The 23,269-nt window shown below is 38.5% G+C and overlaps 4 protein-coding genes and 2 long non-coding RNA genes across 6 annotated transcripts; 3 read left to right on the top strand and 3 right to left on the bottom strand.

Annotated features, from left to right (window-relative positions):
* Window positions 1-425: 425 nt before the first annotated feature.
* Window positions 426-5,320, bottom strand: LOC114826810 (uncharacterized). Its single transcript, XM_029107574.1, has 4 exons — window positions 5,243-5,320; window positions 1,478-1,655; window positions 725-1,426; window positions 426-622 (listed from the first exon to the last, which is right to left on the bottom strand). The coding sequence occupies exons 1-4, from the start codon at window positions 5,318-5,320 to the stop codon at window positions 426-428; spliced, it is 1,155 nt and encodes a 384-aa protein (XP_028963407.1).
* LOC103411210 (chorismate mutase 1, chloroplastic-like) lies at window positions 5,182-7,065 on the top strand. The gene is made up of 4 exons (XM_070804590.1): window positions 5,182-5,556; window positions 6,374-6,599; window positions 6,683-6,769; window positions 6,850-7,065. The coding sequence occupies exons 1-4, from the start codon at window positions 5,375-5,377 to the stop codon at window positions 7,006-7,008; spliced, it is 654 nt and encodes a 217-aa protein (XP_070660691.1). The 5' UTR covers window positions 5,182-5,374; the 3' UTR covers window positions 7,009-7,065.
* Window positions 7,066-9,505: 2,440 nt separating this feature from the next.
* Window positions 9,506-13,370, bottom strand: LOC103411484 (probable helicase MAGATAMA 3). Its single transcript, XM_029107832.2, has 8 exons — window positions 13,075-13,370; window positions 12,388-12,951; window positions 11,185-12,294; window positions 10,748-11,072; window positions 10,367-10,628; window positions 10,041-10,289; window positions 9,837-9,893; window positions 9,506-9,708 (listed from the first exon to the last, which is right to left on the bottom strand). The coding sequence occupies exons 1-7, from the start codon at window positions 13,198-13,200 to the stop codon at window positions 9,848-9,850; spliced, it is 2,682 nt and encodes an 893-aa protein (XP_028963665.1). The 5' UTR covers window positions 13,201-13,370; the 3' UTR covers window positions 9,506-9,708; window positions 9,837-9,847.
* Window positions 13,371-14,802: 1,432 nt separating this feature from the next.
* LOC103442388 (uncharacterized) lies at window positions 14,803-15,925 on the top strand. Its single transcript, XR_530389.4, has 3 exons — window positions 14,803-14,898; window positions 15,069-15,204; window positions 15,548-15,925. It is a non-coding gene; the product is annotated as an uncharacterized lncRNA (long non-coding RNA).
* On the bottom strand, window positions 15,644-16,151 carry LOC139188126 (uncharacterized). Its single transcript, XR_011571325.1, has 2 exons — window positions 16,031-16,151; window positions 15,644-15,928 (listed from the first exon to the last, which is right to left on the bottom strand). It is a non-coding gene; the product is annotated as an uncharacterized lncRNA (long non-coding RNA).
* Window positions 16,152-19,000: 2,849 nt separating this feature from the next.
* On the top strand, window positions 19,001-22,302 carry LOC114826909 (chorismate mutase 1, chloroplastic-like). The gene is made up of 6 exons (XM_029107833.2): window positions 19,001-19,406; window positions 20,211-20,436; window positions 20,521-20,607; window positions 21,395-21,538; window positions 21,678-21,770; window positions 21,862-22,302. The coding sequence occupies exons 1-6, from the start codon at window positions 19,225-19,227 to the stop codon at window positions 22,099-22,101; spliced, it is 972 nt and encodes a 323-aa protein (XP_028963666.1). The 5' UTR covers window positions 19,001-19,224; the 3' UTR covers window positions 22,102-22,302.
* Window positions 22,303-23,269: the final 967 nt, after the last annotated feature.

Here is a 23,269-nt window from a genome sequence, read left to right as displayed (position 1 = left end):
ATCATCTTTTTTGGTTTGTTTGTTTAATGGGGTTTGATTGCTTGTGTTTGCTTGCTGCAATGTAGAGATGGTTGTGAAGCGGAGGAATGTTATGGTTCCATTTTAAAGGTGATGATGATCAATATGAGCAGGATGAAGGTGAGGTTGAGCAACACGGAATTGATCACCCTGCGCAGTACAATTTCTCGTTTCGTAATTGTTGCCTCGACCATTCTTTTGCCGTCCATCGCCACCACTTTTTATCCCTTGCCTTTCCCCGCGGTGCCATTTGAGAATAGGCCCGTAGGTCCCCTCCTTCAACTTATCCTTCCACCACCACCACCGCCACCTTCAATTCCTTCACCTCCACCCCCGCTGCCTTCACCTCCAATATTGCCTCCACCTTTACCACCTCCACCAACACTACCTACACCTTCATTTCCACTTCAACCACCTCCACCTCTACAACCACCACCATCACCACCTTCATTTCCACCTCTTGCACCACCTCCACCTTCACTTCCATCTTCACCACCTCCTCCACCACCACTTCCACAACCGCCTCCACCATCTCTACCGCCGCCACCTTCGCTTATACCACATCCACGTCCACCACCTCCATTTCCATATCCACTACCACCACCTTCACTTCGATGCCCAATTCTTCCACCATTACCTCCACCTTCACTTCCACCTCAACCTATAGCACCGCCTCCATCTCTACCACCACCACCTCCGCATATACCACATCCACCACCTCTATTTCCACCTCCTCCACCACTTCCACCTATAGCACCACCTCCATCTCTACCACCACCACCTCCGCCGATACCACCTCCACCTTCACTTCCACCTCCACTACTTCCTCCACCATTTCCACCTCCACTACTTCCTCCTCCACTTCCACATATAGCACCACCTCCTTCTCTACCACCACCGCCTCCGCCTATACCACATCCACCACCTCCACTACTTCCTCTACTACTTCCTCCTATAGCACCACCTCCATCTCCATCTCTACCACCACCATCTCCGTCTATACCGCTTCCACCACCTTCATTTCCATCTTCACTAGCATTACCACCACCACCCCTTCCATGCTTCCCTCCACTTCGATGGCCACCACTTCCACCTCCACTACTTCCTCCACCACTTCCACCTATAGCACCACCTCCATCTCCATCTCTACCACCACCATCTCCGCCGATACCACTTCCACCACCTTCATTTCCATCTTCACTACCATTACCACCACCACCCCTTCCACGCTTCCCTCCACTTCGATGGCCACCACTTCCACCTATAGCACCACCTCCATCTCCATCTCCATCTCTACCACCACCATCTCCGCCTATACCACTTCCACCACCTTCATTTCCATCTTCACTACCATTACCACCACCACCCCTTCCACACTTCCCTCCACTTCGATGGCCACCACTTCCACCTATAGCACCACCTCAATCTCCATCTCTACCACCACCATCTCCTCCTATACCACTTCCACCTCCTTCATTTCCATCTTCACTACCATTACCACCACCACCCTTTCCACACTTCCCTCCACTTCGATGGCCAATTCTTCCACCTCCACCTTCACTTCCACCTCCACTACTTACTCCACCACCTCCACCTCTAGCACCACCACCAACTTGCAAGCGTTGGCAAGCCTTTATCTGGCCAGGTATGTATGCTATAGTTTTATCATTATGCTTCTGGTTTAGGCAAGATTTTATTGACCGTAACAAAGGGAGAAAGTTACGAGGTTTTGTTTTAGCACTCGCTATCACGGCGGAAACAATGACAACAGTAGGTTATGGCGATATAGTTCCAAATACCACTTGGGGGAAAGTATTCGTGGAATTACTGAGTTATTTTGTTTGTGTGCTTCTGAGCTACTGGGGGGAAGTATGTTTGATGTCCGTATGCGATATTTTGCTTAATCTAGTAGTAAGATTACTATTGTGGTTTGGTATCAGCGGAGATAATTCGGACGGTTTTGTAAGTTGGGTAGAGTTGTTAGCTCCAATGGTGGCACCATTTATCTTTGTATTGATAGGGAGGTTTGGGTTTCATTACACAGCAAATCTGAGCTTACAGAACTCTCTGTATCTATCAGTTGTGACCATAACAGGTGTTGGATTTGGTGATGTTGATATTCTTACTAGTGCAGGAGTGGTTTTCGGTAGCTTATGGATGTGCATATCCACCCTAATATATGGCACGTGTTGTACCTGTCTAGCCGATAGAATTGCAGCAAGGTTGGGTGTCAATTGAGTATTTGGCACCGTTTTGAGGCTTTTAGAGCTTAGCATGAATTTTTAAATCCTAAATTGTATATGATGGAGCATTCTAATATGAAATTTTCTTGTTAATTATATCTTATTTTGAGACTTGATTCCTACTAATCTCGTCAAATTGAGCAAAATTATTGTCAGCGGTGATTCTTGCCAGAAAGATTTGTCGGAAGTCGGGTTGGTCCAACCAAGAACGGCTCGAGGAATTATTCAAATGGGTAGGAATCAAGGAATCGAGGAATCGAACCCAGACAAAGCCTGTTACATGTTGCCAACCCGACTTCCGAACAAATACATGTAACAGAGTGCTTGCATTGCTTGTGATATGATACATTTGTGAACCCTATGCTGCTCTCTCCAATTCCTGAGGTCAACTTGTTGGATGTTGGCGGTCTATTTTTATGTTTGTAAGTTCAATTGCCTATTAAGATTTTAGTATTTGAAGATGGTGGTGAACACAAATGTCCCTCGAGTGTGATTCTCAAATGCTTTGACGATTGCACTTAGGGCTTCTATTTAGTATTATGATCTAGTAATATTCCTCTTCACTTATAAGTGAGAGGTTTTAGGTTTGATTATTGCTAAAAAAAAATTTAAATCACATTATTATTAGCTTATTATAATGCTTAGCTCACTTTGCTGCTCTCTTAGTGTAAGTAATATTGTTTATTCAAAGATTGCACTTAGGGCTACAAGGAGGCCACGTGAACTTTGAATAGTTGATTTTGATTACAGGCTTGCCACTACTGGGTATTGCTCACACTTGATTTTCTTATGCCTTGCCTGTTAAGAACAAGCTTTCATATTTTCGTAGTGAATGCCAAAGTAAAAATTATAAACGGAATAAAAATAGTTTTAATTTGTCGTCAATTTATATATGGTTCTTAACTTGTTATACAAGCATAAAGCCTTATATAGTTTATTCTAACACATTTCCTTTGTGGAAGAGTGGTTTTTCAGTCTGCCTAAAATACGGAAAATTTTTAGTTATGGCGGGAACACAGATGGTACACCACGTGTTTTTATGTAAATAGTGGAAAATTTTAATTTTTAAGTTATTAACCTTTTAACACACATGTTTTGAGCATACCTTTGTTTAAGCATCATTGTACTGTTTTGAGCATACCAATATTGTATCTACTCCTCGGCGTTGTCTAGGTAGTTTGAATGGAGAGATGGTGGTGAACACAAATGTCCCTCGAGTGTGATTCTCAAATGCTTTAAAGATTGCACTTAGGGCTTCCATTTAGTATTACGATCTAGTGGTATTCCTCTTCACTTATAAGTGAAAGGTTTTAGGTTTGACTCTTGCTAAAAATAAATTTAAACCACATTATTGTTAACTCATTATGATGCTTAGCTCACTCTGCTACCCTCTTAGACCAACTCCAATAGTGGGTTAAAAGCCAAATTACCCCTCAAAATTTCGCCCAAACCCAATCCAACCCAAGGGAAAATTTTGGGTTAAATGCTAAATGCTAAACTGAGGCCAGATTCCCCCCAAAATTTAGCCCAGAAATCGGAATTTAAATTTTTTAAGATTAAAATGTTCATAAAATTAATTTACGATAGTCTACATATATTTTTTTTTAAATTTAATTTAACAAAAATAATAGCCTAAATTCATTCTTTAATAATCTCGAGCTAAAATTTTAGGCAAGAACGGTTGGAGCAGAAAAGCTATTTCTAGGCTAAAAGCTAAATTTTCTAGGCTAAAATATTTGGTTTTTAGCCCAACCATTAGAGATGGTATTAGTGTAGGTAATATTGTTTATTCAAAATTGCACTTAGGGCTACAAGGAGGCCACGTGAACTTTGAATAGTTGATTTTGATTACACGCGTGCCACTACTGGGTATTGCTCACGCTTGATTTTCTTATGCCTTGCCTGTTAAGAACGAGCTTTCATATTTTCGTAGTGTATGCCAAAGTAACAATTATAAACGGAATAAAAATAGTTTTAATTTGTCGTCAATTTATATACGGTTCTTAACTTGTTATACAAGCATATAGCCTTATATAGTTTATTCTAACACATTTCCTTTTGGAAGAGTGATTTTTTAGTCTGCCTAGAATTCGTGGTACGCCATATTTTATTGTGCAAGTGGAGCAAAGTGTTTTCAAGTCTTCATTCAATTGAATAATGACAAGTGGTGTATCGTTATGTATTTCAAATACATTGAAAAATCTCTTCATCTGAAGAAACGCTTAATTAAGAGTAGTTGCGGCCTACTATTCCACCCAGTTATATTCTTTCACCACTAGTGCTTAAACAAAGCAAATGTTAATTCACATAAAAATTGAAGGAAAACAAAAGCTCAAGTGATCAGTCAATATTTAATCAATAAATAATTCTTAAACTCACAAATGTCGTATAATAAGAGGTTTTAGGAATGAAAGTGGAGAGCTCATGGCCATTTTTGTCTTGTTTTTTTTTTCTTAACTAACTCCATGTGAAAAAAAATTGTCATAATTCTCAAATGGTTCATAAAACACATTTAAATTGAAGACCAGACTGAGCAAGTCATGGTGTTGGTGAGAACAGTTACTTGTTCCATCCACCTAAAGCAGCCACTCACAATTTGTGGAAGAAAATTGTGCGTGTCTGATCCGTAATATAGTGCGTAATTGGGTTGGTAAGAACTATTATTTGTTTCAAGTCAATCGCTCATGGTTATATGTTTTAACGTTTCCATATAATTGCAAGTGTTTGATCTGTAAGATAAAAACGTAATTGACTTAAAATATCGCATCAACTATGACCTATAAAGTAAGTTTTATTTCAATAAGAGGATAAGAAATAACATGAAAAGAATTCAATGTCGTGTCAAGAGAAATTTACACACTACATTGCATTATTAAATCGAAACGAACCAATCAAGACACAAGTCTCACAAAACACACAAAAAAACTAATGTGGAGGGATCATTTTTTGCGTTGGGTGCATGCTCTCTTCAGCCTACCCACCTCCAATTCAACCTCTACACCTACCCCCTCTCCATCTCCCTTCCCACCAACACCATAGTCCCTGTCCAATTCCTTCATTCTTTCTCCTGATTTCTCAAAGAACCCATCTCTCTCTCTCTCTCTCTCTCATCAATGGAGGCCAAGCTGCTGATGGCCTCCTCTCCTGCCACTCTTTCATCTCCCCACGTTTCCAGTTCAAGACCCAATTATTTACTGCCTTTGAAAGCAATGAAATCCAACAGTTTCGCATGCCTCAGTTCTTCCTTGCCAAAAAAACAGAATTTGTCTGTCCAGGCTGCTTCGACCTCCATTGGGTACAAATACAATAACCCTTTTGCCTTAACTTGTTGGGTTTTATGATTTTCCATGTTTGTTCTTTTATGTGTTGTTCTGTTTTTATGAGATTTCTATGTTTATTCTGCTTTTGTATTGTTTTCTTTTTCCTGGAAAGTGGCATGCTTTTATTTTTTCTGTGCACATATTATCCAACTATGCCAATTGTTCAGCAACCCCAATTCATATAAACTGCATTGATTGTTCAAAGATATTGTTTTGAAATAGAATTCCAGTACTTGATTGTTTTGGTTAATTGTTATGGAGTTTTTTGCTTGATAGATTGATTAATTAGTCGGGCTTCTTCAAGTATTCGGGTTAGTTCAAGTTCAAGTTCAAGTATTCCGGTTATTTCTAGTCCAAGTAATCCGGTTATAGTTCAAGTTTTTCCGGTTAGTTGAGTGATAGATTAATTGTTTACGATGAAAAAGATGTTTTTTCTTGTATTGATAAAGATATAATGTTGCGCTTTCAAACTATAAAAGCCGTGGACAACTATAGTATGCAATTTTGTTTTTACCATGAATTGTGAATGAAAATACTATGGTTTAACTTTTTCAGTGTTATTTTTGCCTAAAAAGTTTCAGACACTTGAATATTATGACTGTGGCTTAAATTGTTAGAAATCTGGTACGTTCATCTTGATGGTTTTGCATAAAAAAGTATGCTTGGAGTCACTAAAAATTAAATCCATCGTTGGTCATAAAAATGCATATTATTGACTACTGGGCAGATTAGGAGTGTCTTGCTTTCAATTACTTTGGCTAGATTCTAATTCTATGCTGCCTATTTGTGAAGATCATTGGCTACAAAGGAAAGGGTGGATGAAACCGATAGTTTGACGCTAGAAGGTATAAGACATTCTTTGATCCGGCAGGAGGATAGCATAATTTTTAGCCTGTTAGAGAGAGCTCAATATTGTCATAATTTGCCTACATATGAACCCAAAGCTTTCCCCGTTGATGGGTTCCATGGCTCCTTGGTAGAACACATTCTTAAAGAAACAGAAAAACGTCATGGCCAGGTATGCTAAATCTTAACATGAACACTAAGAACACTCAAAAAAAGGACTTGTGGGGTTTCTTATTGTCTTTGCATTGCTATTAGGTGGGAAGATTCAGCAGTCCTGATGAGCATCCTTTCTTTCCGAATGACGTACCTGAACCAGTGTTGCCACCTCTGCACTACCCCCAGGTAATATATAACATACATTTGGAACAATGAAGTTGATTTTTCCCAAGCTTGTGAATATCTTTACTTAACGACAGCAGCAGGGCCACATGCAGGCCTGGCGCGGCGATGGCCTCCCAGATCCTCCATGTAGCTGTTTTCAGTTTTTACATCATTTGAAGAATATATGTAATGCTTTAGAAAATTCTGAAAACATACGGTTATTACCCCTCTCCTGCAAGGCTGCAAGGGACAAACTATGAGAAACATTTGAAAAGGTCTGATAAATAACTTGAACAGGGCTGATTGTGATCGAGAAAGTTGCGTTGAACATGGGGGCTTTGTTTTTTTTTTTTTGGCCTATGTGTTCAGCTCAACATGGTCTAAAGCACAGAAAACGGAGTCTTTTGATGGTATTACATGCTCAAAAGAAAATTACATCCGAAACTATTTAACAGATAACTTGATCTGTAACATTCCTAGATCAATTTAAAATGGTAGTCAATTATGTGTATCCATCTGCCGCAAAAAATATGTTAAAATTTTTTTATTTTACCGAGAAACTAGACATTTAAAATCTAACGCTGATGGGAAACAGCTAAAGATTGTCAAACTGAAAATTCACTACAAAGATCTAGCACTTCCAATAGGAGAGCTTTCTTTTCTTTTTATCTCCCCGCTTTCTGCATCTGTCCTATTTGTACTACCATTGTTGTAAGGCACCTGCAATCGTAATTGTCACATCCCGACTCGGGGAGACCACTTTTCCGGGCCTGCTCCCCCACCGTAGCACGATATTGTCCACTTTAAGCCGACCACGTCCTCACGGTTTTGTTTTTGGGAACTCACACGAGAACTTCCCAGTGGGTCACCCATCATGGGAGTGCTATCGCGCGCTACTCGCTTAACTTCAGAGTTCCTATGAAACCCGAAGCCAGTGAGCTCCCAAAAAACCTCGTGCTAGGTAGGGATGAGAATATACATATAAGGATCACTTTCCTGGCCTATCTGGGATCTTACAATCCACCCCCCTTAGGGGCTCGACGTCCTCGTCGGCACACCACGGCCAGGATTAGGCTCTGATACCAAATTGTCACATCCCGACCCAGGGGGATTACTTCTCAGGCCCGCTCCATCATCGTAGCACCATATTGTCTGCTTTGGGCCGACCACGCCCTCATAGTTTTGTTTCTGGAAACTCACACGAGAACTTCCCAGTGAGTCACCCATCATGGGAGTGCTCTCGCGCGCCACTCGCTTAACTTTGGAGTTCCCATGGAACCCGAAGCCAGTGAGCTCCCAAAATGCCTCGTGCTAGGTAGGGATGAGAATATACATATAAGGATCACTTCCCTAGGCAATCTGGGATCTTACAATCCACCCCCTTAGGGACCCGACGTCCTCGTCGGCACACCACGGCCAGGGTTAGGCTCTGATACCAAATTGTCACATCCCGACCTGGGGGGACCATTTCCCCGGACCCGCTCCACCACCGTAGCACAATATTGTCCCCTTTGGGCCGACCACACCCTCACGGTTTTGTTTCTGGAAACTCACACGAGAACTTCCTAATGGGTCACCCATCATGGGAATACTACTCGCTTAACTTCGGAGTTCCCATGGAACCCGAAGCCAGTGAGCTCCCAAAAGGCCTCGTGCTAGGCAGGGTTGAGAATATACATATAAGGATCACTCCCTTGGACGATGTGAGATCTTACAGTTGTTCTCATTTTCCGAGTGGCAACCACTCTCATTCGGAATCTGAATATATATGTCCAACTTGCAAACAGGTTCTGCATCCCATTGCCAACTCTATTAACATAAACATAAAAGTTTACTAAAAAACACACTCAATGTAAACTTGCCTTCCAGCTAAATGAATTGGAGATGCCTACAAGGAATAGGGAAAAACACACTTGCAGGCCATGCACGCAGAGCTTTATAAAAATAATGCTTTTTAGTTTTTATGGAAGCTTGATGAAGTTTACTAAAATGTGCTAAACATCAAACTACAACAGCAATGGACCAACAATCCACATGATACACCCAAAAAAGGAAAACACTACAATCAAAACTATATTGTATACTAATATTATGCCCCAAAGACAACATAACCTCCTAATAAAGATAACTAATTGAAGAAACAACATGCCATCAATCCACATTAACAGAAAAAGAATGGAATGATCTTTAATTCTCGATACCAAATTCCATAGAGATTGTCTAATAATTGACCATAGCCAACAAAATTTGATAAAAAAAAATGAGAGAAAAATTTAAGGAGTCATGGATAGAGAGAGGTGATGGGTGGAGAGAAGATAAAAAAAAATGAGAGAAAAGTTCGTGTGAGAGAGGTAAAGTAATAGGAAATGAAGGATTTCACTTAAATTTTGAGAATTGCCGGAGTACCGTGAAATTTCAAAGATTTGAAAATTTGGGAAGTTTTTCAATCGTGCCTCCTAAATTTTTTTTAATAACACGTGTAATTTAACCATATTGAATTTTTTTATTTACCACAAACATTAAATGTGGTTAAAAATAATATTACCACAATCAAGATTCGCGGTGGTTTAATATTTCTACAATGTGCTGATTAAGTCTGTGGTATTAAATTGTTTTATTATAACGGGCCACTACTTGTCCGTTATAAAATATTATTATCTACAACGTGTTGACTAAGCCTATGATAAACGTTTACTTTTTATAACATGCACATAAAGCCCGTGATAAATTTGTCGTGGTAGATGAGCTGTTGTCTAGTAGTGTAACTTGAGTTTTGGAATGAAACTCGAAAAATAACTGTTTCGTTCGTTGAATTGCAACATCAAGCGACGAAAGATAAAATATAAAGTTCTACTATTTTACATCCGAGAAAGACGATGATCATCCCAAATCGCACGATGTGTAATGGCTACAACTTCCATCCTGGAGCTACGCACAACACCTGCTGCAACTGCTATGCACTGTTCATAAGGTTCAGTCGTTTGTCAATTGTCATACACCAAAGTACTTTTAGGAAAGTAAGATGGCTTAAAAGGAAATGCACTTCAATCTAATGTTTGTACATGAAAACTAGGAATTATTAATATACCTCTTAAGTCATCACCTTATCACTTTACTGGACCTAACTCCGCGCCGAAAATTATTCCTGGTAAAAATTAAAGACAAATAAAAATTACTACTTAAATTACAAAAATCAATGAAACCAAATTAGAAGGTTGTGTTTATCATTAATTACGTATAATAATCGGTCATGCTACAAATATGTAATTTGTGAAGTAAATGGCGCACACACCTGTAAGTTGGAGTTGATGTTTCAGCTGTCCGATCAGTCAGTCTGAGTGAAGAAAATGGTCTTGCAAGGTGCTCGATTGGATCATCTTCATCGCAACTCGATTGGGCTGCGGAAATAGCCTGAGCCAACTTCTCATCCTCATCCGCATTAAAAAAACATTCTCGTTTCTTCGCGTCTAGAATTAGCTTCTTCCAAATTGAGTTACTGTTAATCAAGGTCGATTCGTGCCCCAGTATCCAAAGACAATGCCTACACACACACAAGAACGAGTAATTAACTTTTAAAACCACCGATTACTCAGTAGCTGCACTTCGTCAAAGAAGTACCTTGCGCGTGTTAGAACCACATTTGCTCGTTGACGATTGGAGAGGAATCCCACAGAGCCCTTTCCATTACATCTGACAGTGGATATAATTATCAAATCCTCTTCACCACCTTGGAATCCATCAACAGATCGCACACTTACGGAGAAGTCTGAGCCAGACGGAACTTCACTATACTCTTTGACTCTCTCTTGAATTGCATTAACTTGAGCTGTGTAAGGTGATATTACCCCAACACTAACCTTCATTTTTGTGCGAGTGAATTCTGTCAAAAACAAGAAAAAATTAAGAAAACTAAATGGTATACTCTAAGAATGTTTCGAGCAGCATATATATTCCAAGAAAAATTAAGAACATAATCAACTAGCTTACAACAATAGTAACCTTTGTAAAGGCTAGAAACTATCTCATAAACCACAGCAACCTCAGCCACGTTTTTCAGACTACTCCCGCGATCACGTTCTTCTTTCCCATTTGCTATGTTTATAAATGAGTAGGATCCGAACATTTTTCCATCAAGGAAGCGCTTGTTGTAGCTCACTTCATTGACATTTGGACCATTTAATATCTGATTGTCGTAAAACTCCATTTTCGGAAACAAGCTGATTGAAGGATGCATCCTGTACTGGACATTGAGAAGGTGCTTCTTGTGTCCCAACAGTACAAGTCTTTCAAACAAACTTCTTCCAAATTCAGCCTTCTCGGAGATCTAGCAGTTTAATGATCAAATATATTCAGTTGTTGAGACAAATTATATATATATAAGCTTCTAATTAATAATATGAACACCAAAGAGCATGTAAGAAGGATAAAACTGAAACCTGGCTTTTAACAATTGCAGGGAGTTGCCTCTCATCTCCTATGAGAATAGCATGGCGAAGACCTGGTAGTTGTAATGGAATAGTTGACTCACATTCTTTAAGCTGAGCAGCTTCATCAATGACTAACAATTCCAGGGGCACCATTCCTTCTGTATGCAGTCTGGCAGAGCTTGATGCGGTACAAAATATTAGGCAAGCCTTTGCCAGGCACAAATTTCTTATTGTTTGTGCATCATTCGAATTTGGAACAGCAAACGCACGAAGTGACTTGAGAGTACGAGTGCAATCTTCTTGAAGTAATTTTAACTGCTCATTAGCAACACCAGCACAACTAAATATAGATTGAATCGACTTAAGCAACCCTGCAACTCTGATCATGTCTTTCACCACCTCAAGTGAAATGCAAGATGTTGGCAAGTGAGTGTACAAATTTACCATACAAACTTTCAAAAGCTCACCAATGAAATCAAACCTGTCCTTCACAAACTCCTCGAACGTCAGAAAATCATTCTTATCATCGCTTGTTGAGTTGCTGCTTTCACTTTCTTTATGTTGCTCGTCATGCTTCTGTTTTTCCTTTATGTACAATGAATACTGCTTCTCTGGATTCTCAAGTAAACTTATCATCAATTCTAACCAATGATTCCATCCACTCGAAGGGGAAAAACACTTGGTCAGAATACTAATACGCCTATCAAGAAATACCTCAAAAAGATCATTATAACTACCAATCTTCATTCGCTCACCATTCCCGAATAGAATTATGTCCCCAAGCCCATATTTATCATACTTGAGAGACTGGTTAACCAACTTCACGAGTCGATCTGTAACTTCTAACACAGCGATATTGGTTGGGGCACATGTTAGTGTTCTGCACTTGAACTTATAGAGGGCAAAGAGTGAGATGCCGACTGTCTTCGTTTTCCCAGTCCCAGGAGGGCCCCATATTAGATTGATGGAATTTTGGTGTTGGCATTTACTCAAACTGATGGAGTTTAGAACTGCAGCTTTTTGGGATTCATTTAGATCACACCACATTTCTGGCCATTTAGTCGAAAGGGAAACGAAGCGCTTTTCTTTAGAAAAGCAAATTGTACATGAACTCCCACCCTGTAAGACAGACATAAAAGAATTAGGAACAATCTAAAATGAATAAGTAGGTTTAATGCACATGGTGTCGAAGGAATGACAGAAGATTAATACATGTGATGAACTGGGTTGCAGTTGCAACAGAGTCTTAATTAGATTTGTGTTTGCGTCATCTGAATTCAAGGCTTTCCATACACGAATATTTGTTGTCATGTTCATCAAATAGACAGCAAGCATTGTTTCCCTCTTTCCCGCAGCATAAGTGTATCCTCTTGTATCTATATGCTTTGACGAGAGTATTGAGAGATTATTGTCTCTAATTTGATGAACATACGCAATGAGATACGAATTTCTGGACCTGTTCAAATCATCAACGCATTTTGGTTTAATATCAGTCAAGGCAATGAGATCTCCAACCTGTGGCACATACGTTCCTACACAAGTAACATCATAAAACAAGTCTTTAGGAGGTCCATGATTCTCAGAAGCTGTAACAATCCGAATTTTAGGAGGTCCATGTTTCTCAGAAGCTGTAACAGTCCGAATTTCGCAAGTAGGCGCCTTAGATAGATTTGTCATGCTTGATAGTAGATCAGCATGTGTTTCCTCAACAAGTGAAGGAATGAAAGATTTCATGTAACTCGTCGTGGTAGAAAATGTCTCAGGAATCTTTGTCACCTGTAAGTTGAAATGAAAGGAAAATTGTCGTTGCAATTTTACAATACGAGCGACAAGTACATAATCGAATAAGAAAGAAATTAGTAAGCACCGGACAGTTGACACAATACAAAACAAATTAACCTTATTTTCGTAAAGCTTTGCATTGAGAACATCCTTAGGTGACCAAGAGAATACGACATTGATTAAGCCTCGACCTGCCGCAAATCCATAATTGTTCAACTTATTACTCTCGTCCTGACGATCCATTACGTACAAATAGATCGATCTTCGGATGATATTCGCAATGACTCGAGTTTAAGGAATACTGATGAAGCCAATGGCTTCAATTAGCATGGCCCTCTTTTTTATTTAAAGTATGTACTGAAATATTTTTCTTAGCAAGTAACTTGACCAAGACTAGTAGTGTACAGGCTGCGGAGAGAGAGAAAACTTGCCACCCACCGAGTATCAATGCTTTCATTTACTTTATGATTCATGTGCTTTTTCTTTTTCTTCCTTTTTTTAGGGGAAAATGGCACAGACACCTGGACACCTGTAAGTTATAGTTGATATTTTGCTTAGCAATCAAGCAAAGGACTCAGGAAAACATGACCAAGACTCGTAGTCTACAGGCTACAGAGAAAGAAAACTTGCCAGCCGCTAGCTATCATTGTATCAATGTTCTTTCGCTTTCCAACAAATTGATTGTACTGTAATACTAATTGATGCGATAACCAAGCAGTACTTAAAATTACTATAATACCACAACAGCAGCAACAACAACAACAACCAAACTTTATCCTATTAAATGGAATCGACTATATGAATATTAGAACGCAATCGTACTTAGTTTTGCTCTAAGTATTCCGATAGCTCCAAGTACTTCATATCTTTTCTTAAAGTCTCTTTTCAAGTCTTTGTAGGTCCTCATCTACCCATTTTACCCTGAGCCTCCCTCTTATACTCACATCTTCTAACCGGAGCATCTATAGATCTTCGGTTTACGTGTCCAAACCACCTTAACCGATGTTTTCTCATCTTATCTTCAATTGCAGCCCTCATACTTTATCTCAGATATCCTCGTTCATCACCAAACAATGTGATCAAGAGTATTTGATATAGAGAAATATCATATTACATTGTAGTCCCCAACTAAATAGGTTCTCCACATCTTCTACTTAGCTTGGGAAGCTATGACATACTTTTAAGTGTAACTCATGATTTGTGGAAGCCCTGAAAATTAATAATCACTAAAAGAAGAATTGGAAGTAAGTTTCAATCCACTGTGGATTAGCAAGAGTTCTAATTGCCCATAGCCTCCCTAAATTACTTTAGTCTAATAGACCCCATCTTCGTTGGTGAGGATTTTGAACAAAGATGGTTTATCTTGTCCTTCTTAGGTAGGCTTGGTGTGGGGTGGGATGACGTGTTAGCCTTATTTTGGCAGCGTCTTATGTATTCCCTATCTTGCTTGTTTGTGTTTTGTTGGTCAGGTTATCTGACTTTCCTTGTGTATGGTGACTGTTGCCTTGGAATGGGATTTTCCTTGTTTCAAAAAAAAAAATAGGGAGGAGAGTGGCACTGTGCAATTTTGAGTTGATTTCAATTTATTTACAAAATTGCCATCAGGCTGATATTCATAAGCTACAGAGCAAATTTCCTGATTTTGATTTATTTACCAAATTACCATTCTACAAATTTTTGCATTTAAATGGCCCAAAGGCCTAAGGGCCTGGACCAAAACGGCCCAAAGTAGGGGTAGATGGCAGGAGCAATTGACTGTAACTTAGCTACAGTCTCACGATATTTACAACAAAATCATCAGATTTGGGCTGATATTGGCAAGGGCAATTTTGTCCTGTACGTTTTAGACGGATTGGCATTTTCGTGCGAACGACGAAGATGTTTCCAGAAGGGAAAAAATTTGAAAATTCCAAGCAGGTCCTTTTTCTTCTTATCCAATCCGTAAGTCACTGGCATTTCTTTTATCTCTCCTTTTTAATTTGTGAATAGTCAATTGTAAACAGATCTAATTTCACATTTTTAGCTTTGTGTTATTGTTTCTGGGTTAATTAGAACTTAAACGCTGATTTCGATTGCTTTTTCTTTGCTCATTTGATTCGCTGGGTTTACAGATCCAAACAAAACCTGCCCAACGCAACCTCCGTCTCCGTCTCTGTCTCTGTCTCTGCTCCGAGCGGAGCTGCCGAGCACTTTTGACCGGGCGGAGCTGCAGAGATGTTGCTTGTTTAATTTGGCGGCATTCTCTATGTATGTATTCGAATCGTCATACCATTGCAATTCTTACACGAAATATCACGGTTTTGTTGATTGTGAGATGAAAATAGTATAATGTACCTAAATCTCTCACTTTGTTCGTTGAATTTTAGATTTTTGGTGTTGCGTTTGATAACCATTTCGATACAAACGATATTGGGGAGGGGATTTGAACTCTGGAATGCTCTTAACCGACTTGAGCTATAATCCTCGTGCTTTCGTTATTAGTTTTTGGTTATTGTTTCAAGAACGCGAAATGGATATCAAACGAGCCTTAATTTTGTCGCTGAAAGGATTTATTTTTTAATTAAAGCCTTGGCCTTTTTGGACTTTGCAGAATGAGTGAGTTGTTGAGCTCAAAGTCCGGGATTCTGAACTTGATCAAGACGGTGTCGTTAACAATGCTGTTTATGCAAGTTATGGCCAACATGGTGAGTTAAAACGTTTCATTTGAATCTAGCTAATTACACCTTTTTTTTACAGGAGCTATTCATTTCAAATTTTCCCTCTTCCATATGTCACCGGGGGGATTCTTCCTGTCGAATTTGTGCTCTCAGCTAGCGATTGGTACGCAGACGGGACGGGACGAAACAAAGATTCATGTCATGTTAGGTACTGGCAAGATGGAATAGAACGAAACTGGATTAAATGACTAACTTACCCTTGTTGTCCCTTATCCATTTGAAGTCTATCGCTGCTTTCCATTGCTGCTTCACACCTGCATCTCCCCGCAAAGAAAAACACAATATATTAACCAGAAAAATAAAAAATTAAGCTCCAATTTATTCAAACTACAAATAGGGTTGTGAAATGATCGAACCCTTTTCATCTGGGCTTGTTTCTTTTGGGGATGCGATGGCAGTTGCCTGTGCGGCCGGGGCTGAAAGGCCTCTGACGAAGAAGGGCGGAGGAAGTGGAAGTCTTTGTTTGCGGCTATGGCGGCAGAGAAAGGTTTGGGAAAACGGAGCGGAAAGAAGAAGAAAATGAAGGTGGAGGAATTGGGGCGAGCTTCAGGGTTTGCAAGGTTGTCCCGCCCAAACCCATTGTTTAGCTGCAGAGTGCGAAAACCTGCTTCAATGGGTGACACCGAGAGCGAGGCGACTAAATTTATTCCCAATTTATTTTCAAAACCAATTTATCGACTACGTTTCAGTCTGTTTTGCCGGTATTTTGGCGGATTCGTCTTCGACTCAGCCCGGAAAGCCCGAAATCAAGCTTGAATTCATCTGGGTTGCTGGGTAACGAAGCTACGTTTGGGTAACGAAGCATTTGGGTTGTTGGGTTTGTGGTGGAGGAGGAGGCTACATGAGAGAGGGAGGATGCGGGAGAGAGAGGGAGGGTAGACAGTGGAGTTTTTGTGTTCCACATACGTGAAACAACCCGTTCCAGGGGGAGGCGGGACGCAAAAACACCAAATTTTTGTCCCGTGGAACAACGTGTTCCATCCATTTTTAGTGTACCAAACGCACGACGGAACGCCTCGTCCCGTTCCGTCCCGTCCGTCCCACGTACCAAACGGACCCTCAAGAGTTGTATTCTACTGCAGAAATGTGTTTCAGGCTAATGAGCATAATTCTGAAGTTTTGATAGGATTTTGTCATGGGGACTGAGTCTGTGGCTACCCACACAAATTTTGTCGAGACCAACAATCTCCAATATTGCCGTTTATAAACCTTCGATTCCTTGACCAGTAACAGATGATGTAAAAGCATGCTTACTGAACAACGTGATATCCTCGGAGGCTTGGATAATATACAATATCCAAAGGCAATGCCATGATACAGCCTCTTTGGAAAATTGCTTTTTGCAGAATTGTAACACCGAGGAATTTGTGACTTTTCATCACATTTGAAGGTTATATTAGCATGAAAAGTTGTAACCTTACAGGCAGCTTTTGGGGAAGCAATGTGTCCAATTCAATGGGTGTAATTGAAGAGTTACACACCATCTGAAGATGCACATGTACTCCTATATATAATTTTATACCCTTGCACATGTACTCATTTCTTGCTCCTCGAGATTGAAAAGTTCATTATGTTGCTATTCGATTTCTAACAATGTCATTGAAGAAGAATTGTAAGAACTCAAGATTTATACACTATGAAAAAGGATTCAAAGAGATTTGGAATTTGGTATGTGAGTTTAGGTTGGATGTAGGGTTTAAATGGAGGGAAAAAAAAGATGAGGTTGTAGATAATGTCACGTGGCACGCTGTGATTAGTTAAAATCTTATCGAAAATTATCCGTAAAGATTTTGAACAAATAGTGACACGTGACTTAACAAGATTGGTTAAAAAATTTGTCGGAAATTTATCCACAACTCTTACAGGATCATGACACATGGCGTTATAGGATTGATTACAAATCTAACCAAAAATCTATCCACTAAAATTTTAATTTCGGATAATGACACGTGGTGTGACGGGATTTGTTAAAAACTTATTTGAAATTAAACATAAAATTATCTTTTATTATTATTTTTTAAGAGAGAGTTTTAATACTAATTGTCCAGGCAATTCTTTTATGGGGTGCAGATGCATAATAATTACTATTCACTATTTGTTCAAGAACAATACTTGGCTGCTCAAAGATGAGTAAGAACTCCTACTCAAAACTCTTAGTGTTTTAATCACAGAGCTTTGTGTTTATGATCAGAACCGTTCATACTATGAATCACATTGTAAAGATCAACTCTGTAAAAAATAAATTAAAATTAAAGTCGTTTAGTCAATCTATTATAGCAAGTACATAGAAGGTTTGTAATACTTTTAGTAATACCGTTCATTTGTTTTTAAAAAGTTTGATGACTAAATGACCTTAGTTTTAATTGATTTTTTTTACAAATACGATCTTTATATGATGATTTATAATTTGAACAGTTCTTATTATAAATACGAGGTTCTATAAATTGACAATGAACTATTTTGAAAAAATTTGACTAAGAATTCCTACTAATCTTTGACTAGCCAAATATTGTTGTTTGTCCAATTGCCTAGACAATAATTGCTTTAATGGAGTGTACTAACTCTAAGAGTGCAAACATACAAAAACGAGTGTGTCAAAAATGTCACCCTATGAACTAATTTTGATTGTTGAATTCCATAGTGATGCTATAGGATAGTTTATTCTTACATATTTCCTTCTGGAAAACACTTAATTAAGAGTATATGCCCGAGCTGCCCACTCTTTACATTCTTTCACCACTGAATGCTTAAACAAAGCAAATGTTAATTCAAATAAAAATAAAAGAAGAACAAAACTCAAGTGATCAGTCAATATTTAATCAATCGAGAGTTGTTAAACTCACAAGTGTCATGTAATAAGAGGTTTTAGGAATGAAAGTGGAGAGCTCATGGCCATTTTTGTCTTTTTCTTTATTCTTAAATAACTCCCTGTGAAGTGATACTTCTCAAGTTGTTCCATCCACCAACCAACCACTCACAATTTGTGGAAGACAATTGTGCGTGCTTAATCCGTAGTATAGTGCGTAGTCCGTAAATGGATTGGTGAGAACTATTATTTGTTCCCTCATGGTTATATGTTTTAACGTTTTAATATAATTATGCGTGTTTAATTCGTAGCATAATACGTAATTGATTTAAAATATTGTAGCAATCATGACATATCAAGTAAGTTTTATTTCAATAAGAGAACAACAAATGAGATGAAAAGAGTTCAATATTGTGTAAAGAAAATTTTACACATTATATTGCATTATTAAATAAAAACGTACTCAAACTCAAACTCAAACTCAAACTCAAATGTCCCACATGCTGACATCTAACAAACCAATCAAGACAGAAGTCTCACTAAACACACAAAACACAAAAAAGTAATGTGAAGGGATCATTTTTTGCGTTGGTGCATGCTCTCTTCAGCCTACCCACCTCCAATTCAACCTCCACACCTACCCCCCTCTCCATCTCCTTTCCCACCACCACCATAGTCCCAGTCCAATTCCTTCATTCTTTCTCCTGATTTCTCAAAGAGCCCATCTCTCTCTCTCTCTCATAAATGGAGGCTAAGTTGCTGATGGCCTCCTCTCCTGCCACTCTTTCAGCTCCCCACGTTTCCAATTCAAGACCCAATTATTTACTGCCCTTGAAAGCAATGCAATCCAACAGTTTCGCATGCCTCAATTATTCCCTGCCAAAGAAACCAAATTTATCTGTCCAGGCTGCTTCGACCTCCATTGGGTACAAATACAGCAACCCTTTTGCCTTAACTTGTTGGGTTTTATGATTTTCCATGTTTGTTCTTTTATGGATCTGTTGGTTGTTCTGTTTTATGAGATTTCTATGTTTATTCTGCTTTTGTATTGTTTTTCTTTTTCCTGGAAATTGGCATGATTTTATTTTTTCTGTGCACATATTATCCAACTATGCCAATTGTTCAGTAACTCCAATTCATATGAACTGCATTGATTGTTCAAAGATATTATTTTGAAATAGAATTCCAGTACTTGATTGTTTTGGTTAATTGTTATGGAGTTTTTGCTTGATAGATTGATTAATTAGTCGGGCTTCTTCAAGTATTCCGGTTAATTCAAGTTCAAGAATTCCGGTTATTTCTAGTCCAAGTAATTCGGTTATAGTTCAAGTTTTCCGGTTAGTTGAGTGATACATTAATTGTTTACGGTGAAAAATATGTTTTTTCTTGTATTGATAAAGATATAATGTTGCGTTTTCAAATTATAAAAGCCGTGGACAACTATAGTTTGCAATTTTGTTTTTACCATGAATTATGAATGAAAATACTATCGTTTAACTTTTTCAGTGTTATTTTTGCCTAAAAAGTTTCAACACTTGAATACTATGACTGTGGCTTAAATTGTTAGAAATCTGGTACGTACTTCTTGATGGTTTTGCATAAAAACGTATGCTTGTAGTCACTAAAAATTAAATCCATCGTTGGTCATAAAAAAGCATATTATTGATTGGAGCGTCTTGCTTTCAATTTACTTTGGCTAGATTCTAATACTATGCTACCTATTTGTGAAGATCATTGGCTACAAAGAAAAGGGTGGATGAAACCGATAGTTTGACACTAGAAGGTATAAGACATTCTTTGATCCGGCAGGAGGATAGCATAATTTTTAGCCTGTTAGAGAGAGCTCAATATTGTCATAATTTGCCTACATATGACCCCAATGCTTTCCCCGTTGATGGGTTCCACGGCTCCTTGGTAGAACACATTCTTAAAGAAACAGAAAAACTTCATGGCCAGGTATGCTAAATCTTAACATGAACACTAAGAACACTCAAAAAAAAGGACTTGTGGGGTTTCTTATTGTCTTTGCATTGCTATTAGGTGGGAAGATTCAGCAGTCCTGATGAGCATCCTTTCTTTCCGAATGACGTACCTGAACCAGTGTTGCCACCTCTGCACTACCCCCAGGTAATATATAACATACATTTGGAACAATGAAGTTGATTATGCCCAAGCTTGTGATTATCTTTACTTAAGGAAAGCAGCAGGGCCACATGCAGGCCTGGCGCGGCGATGGCCTCCCAGATCCTCCATGTGGCTGTTTTCAGTTTTTATATAATTTGAAGAATATATGTAATAGTTTAGAAAATTCTGAAAACATACGGTTATTATCCCTCTCCTGCAAGGCTGCAAGGGACAAACTATGAGAAACATTTGAAAAGGTCTGATAAATAACTTGAACGGGGCTGATTGTGATCGAGAAAGTTGTGTTGAACATGGGGGCTCTGTTTTCTTTTTTGGCCGATGTGTTCAGCTCAACATGGTCTAAAGCAAAGAAAACGGAGTCTTTTGATGGTATTACATGCTCAAAAGAAAATTACATCCGAAGCTATTTAATAGATAACTTGCTCTGTAACACTCCTAGATCAATTTAAAATGGTAGTCAATTATGTGTATCCATCTGCAGCAAAAAATATGTTAAAAAAATTTGATTTAACCGAAAAACTAGACATTTAAAATCTAACGCCGATGGGAAACAGTTAAAGAAACGTCTTGTTGGTCATTGTCAAACTGAAAATTCACTACAATGATGTAGCCCTTCCAATAGGAGAACTTTCTTTTTATCTCCCCGCTTTCTGCATCTGTCCTATTTGTACTACCATTGTTGCAAGGCAACGGCAATTGTTGTTCTCATTTTCCGAGTGGCAACTACTTTCATTCGGAATCTGAATATATATGTCCAACTTGAAAACAGGTTCTGCATCCCATTGCCAACTCTATTAACATAAACAGAAAAGTTTGGGAAATGTACTTCAGAGATATTATTCCAAGACTGGTTAAAGAAGGAGATGATGGTAACTACGGTTCAACTGCTGTTTGTGACACAATGTGCTTGCAGGTATTCAAATTGTACCTAATCTTACCCTTAGCACAATATTATGCACGTGATTTCTTGCTCTTAATAGATTCAGTAATTAACTGCGAGTAGTTTTTAAATTAGCATTTCTAAATTCTTACCGGGATTGCTATGATGGCAGGCTCTGTCCAAGAGAATCCATTATGGTAAATTTGTTGCAGAGTGCAAATTTCGATCCAATCCAAATGCCTATGAAGCTGCCATTATCGAACAGGTACATGGTCTTGAATGTATTTCTCTATCCTTTTGTCACAATTAGTTTTGGATGTTCCGCGCTCTTAGTCTGTATTCTTTATTTTTTTCAGAACAGGGACAAGGTGATGGCTTTGTTGACTTATCCAACGGTTGAGGAGGCAATCATAAAGAGGGTGGAAATGAAGGCGAAAACTTACGGGCAAGAAGTGACCTTGTACGAAGGGGAAAAGAAAAATCCCAACCTGGTTTATAAGATAAAACCAACCTTGGTTGCAGACTTATATGGGGATTGGATCATGCCAATGACAAAGGAAGTTCAAGTGGAATACTTGTTAAGAAGGTTGGACTGAGAGAAAGTTAAACCAGTATTTAATATCTATTTCTATCCAAGTACAGAAATTTGTGCTTTTTGAAATTGTGCTTATTTTCAGAAGTATGGGGAGCTGCTTATGCTTTTACCTATAATTTTACGATTTGATGTGGATGCTAAGAGGGGTGCAAAGACATGTTATTGTTGTATGATTAAAATAAGTACAGGTCGTTTTGCAGTCTATCTATCTATATATATGTGTAAGTTTTGTAGCCCACTCTAGCTTACTGAATGTTAGTGCCACCCAACTAAAACTGTTGGGCTTGTTCTAGACAGCCATCCCCAACATTTTTTTGTTTTCGAAGTTCCAATTGAAGACTGTTATTGGTGCTCGAAAATATTCAAAACTCACTTCTCAAGGTGTAAACTTTTTCACACACTATTATAAGCAAGGAGGGCTAGTGAGGTTATGTTTGTAACTGTTTCTGAAAGGGTTAAAAATATTTTTTAACAACCAAAACCACTTATGAATATACGTGATGGAAAACTTAGAAGTACTTAGAAGTACTTTTAAATTATAGAAGCGCTTTCTTAGGAAACATATTTCCAAGTGTATTATGTTTCTCTTAGAAGAATTCACAATATAAGTACTTGTAAATTATGTCCTTCTTACAAAAATATTCTCATGCAACATTTACAGAGTGAGGACTGAGGGAAACTACCCTCTTTAAATTATGTCCCTGTTGCTAAACTATGTGCACAGCAAAAGCAGGTGGACTGGATTTGGGTCTTGTGCAATTGTGCTTTTAGCTGTAACGGCACATGGTTTACAACGTGCCAAACGACCATTAACCCTTTTGATTTGGTTTGCTTTTCATACCTTGATTGCTTGGGCCAAACCTTAGCAGAAGAAAAATATGTCATTTATTACACATTAGATATTAGTAGAAATGTTCTTCTGTTTTTGGGAGGGGGTATAAATACGGGGCATCAAGTGTAAATGTGTAGACCTTGCATCTAACTTAACATTAGTAGAAGAAAAGGATGTCATTCATTACACATTAGACACTAGTAGAAATATTCTTTTGTTTTAGGGATGGTTTAAATACAGAGCATCGAGTGTAAATGTGTAAACTTTATGCATCTAGCTTAACATTAGCAGAAGAAAAATATGTCATTCATTACACATTAGACACTAGTAGAAATAT

The sequence above is a fragment of the Malus domestica genome, chromosome 09 (genome assembly GCF_042453785.1).
Source record: "Malus domestica chromosome 09, GDT2T_hap1".
In the NCBI taxonomy this organism is placed as follows: Eukaryota; Viridiplantae; Streptophyta; class Magnoliopsida; order Rosales; family Rosaceae; genus Malus; species Malus domestica.
Note: the sequence above shows the minus strand (reverse complement) of the source record. Positions and strands in the feature narration are given on the sequence as shown.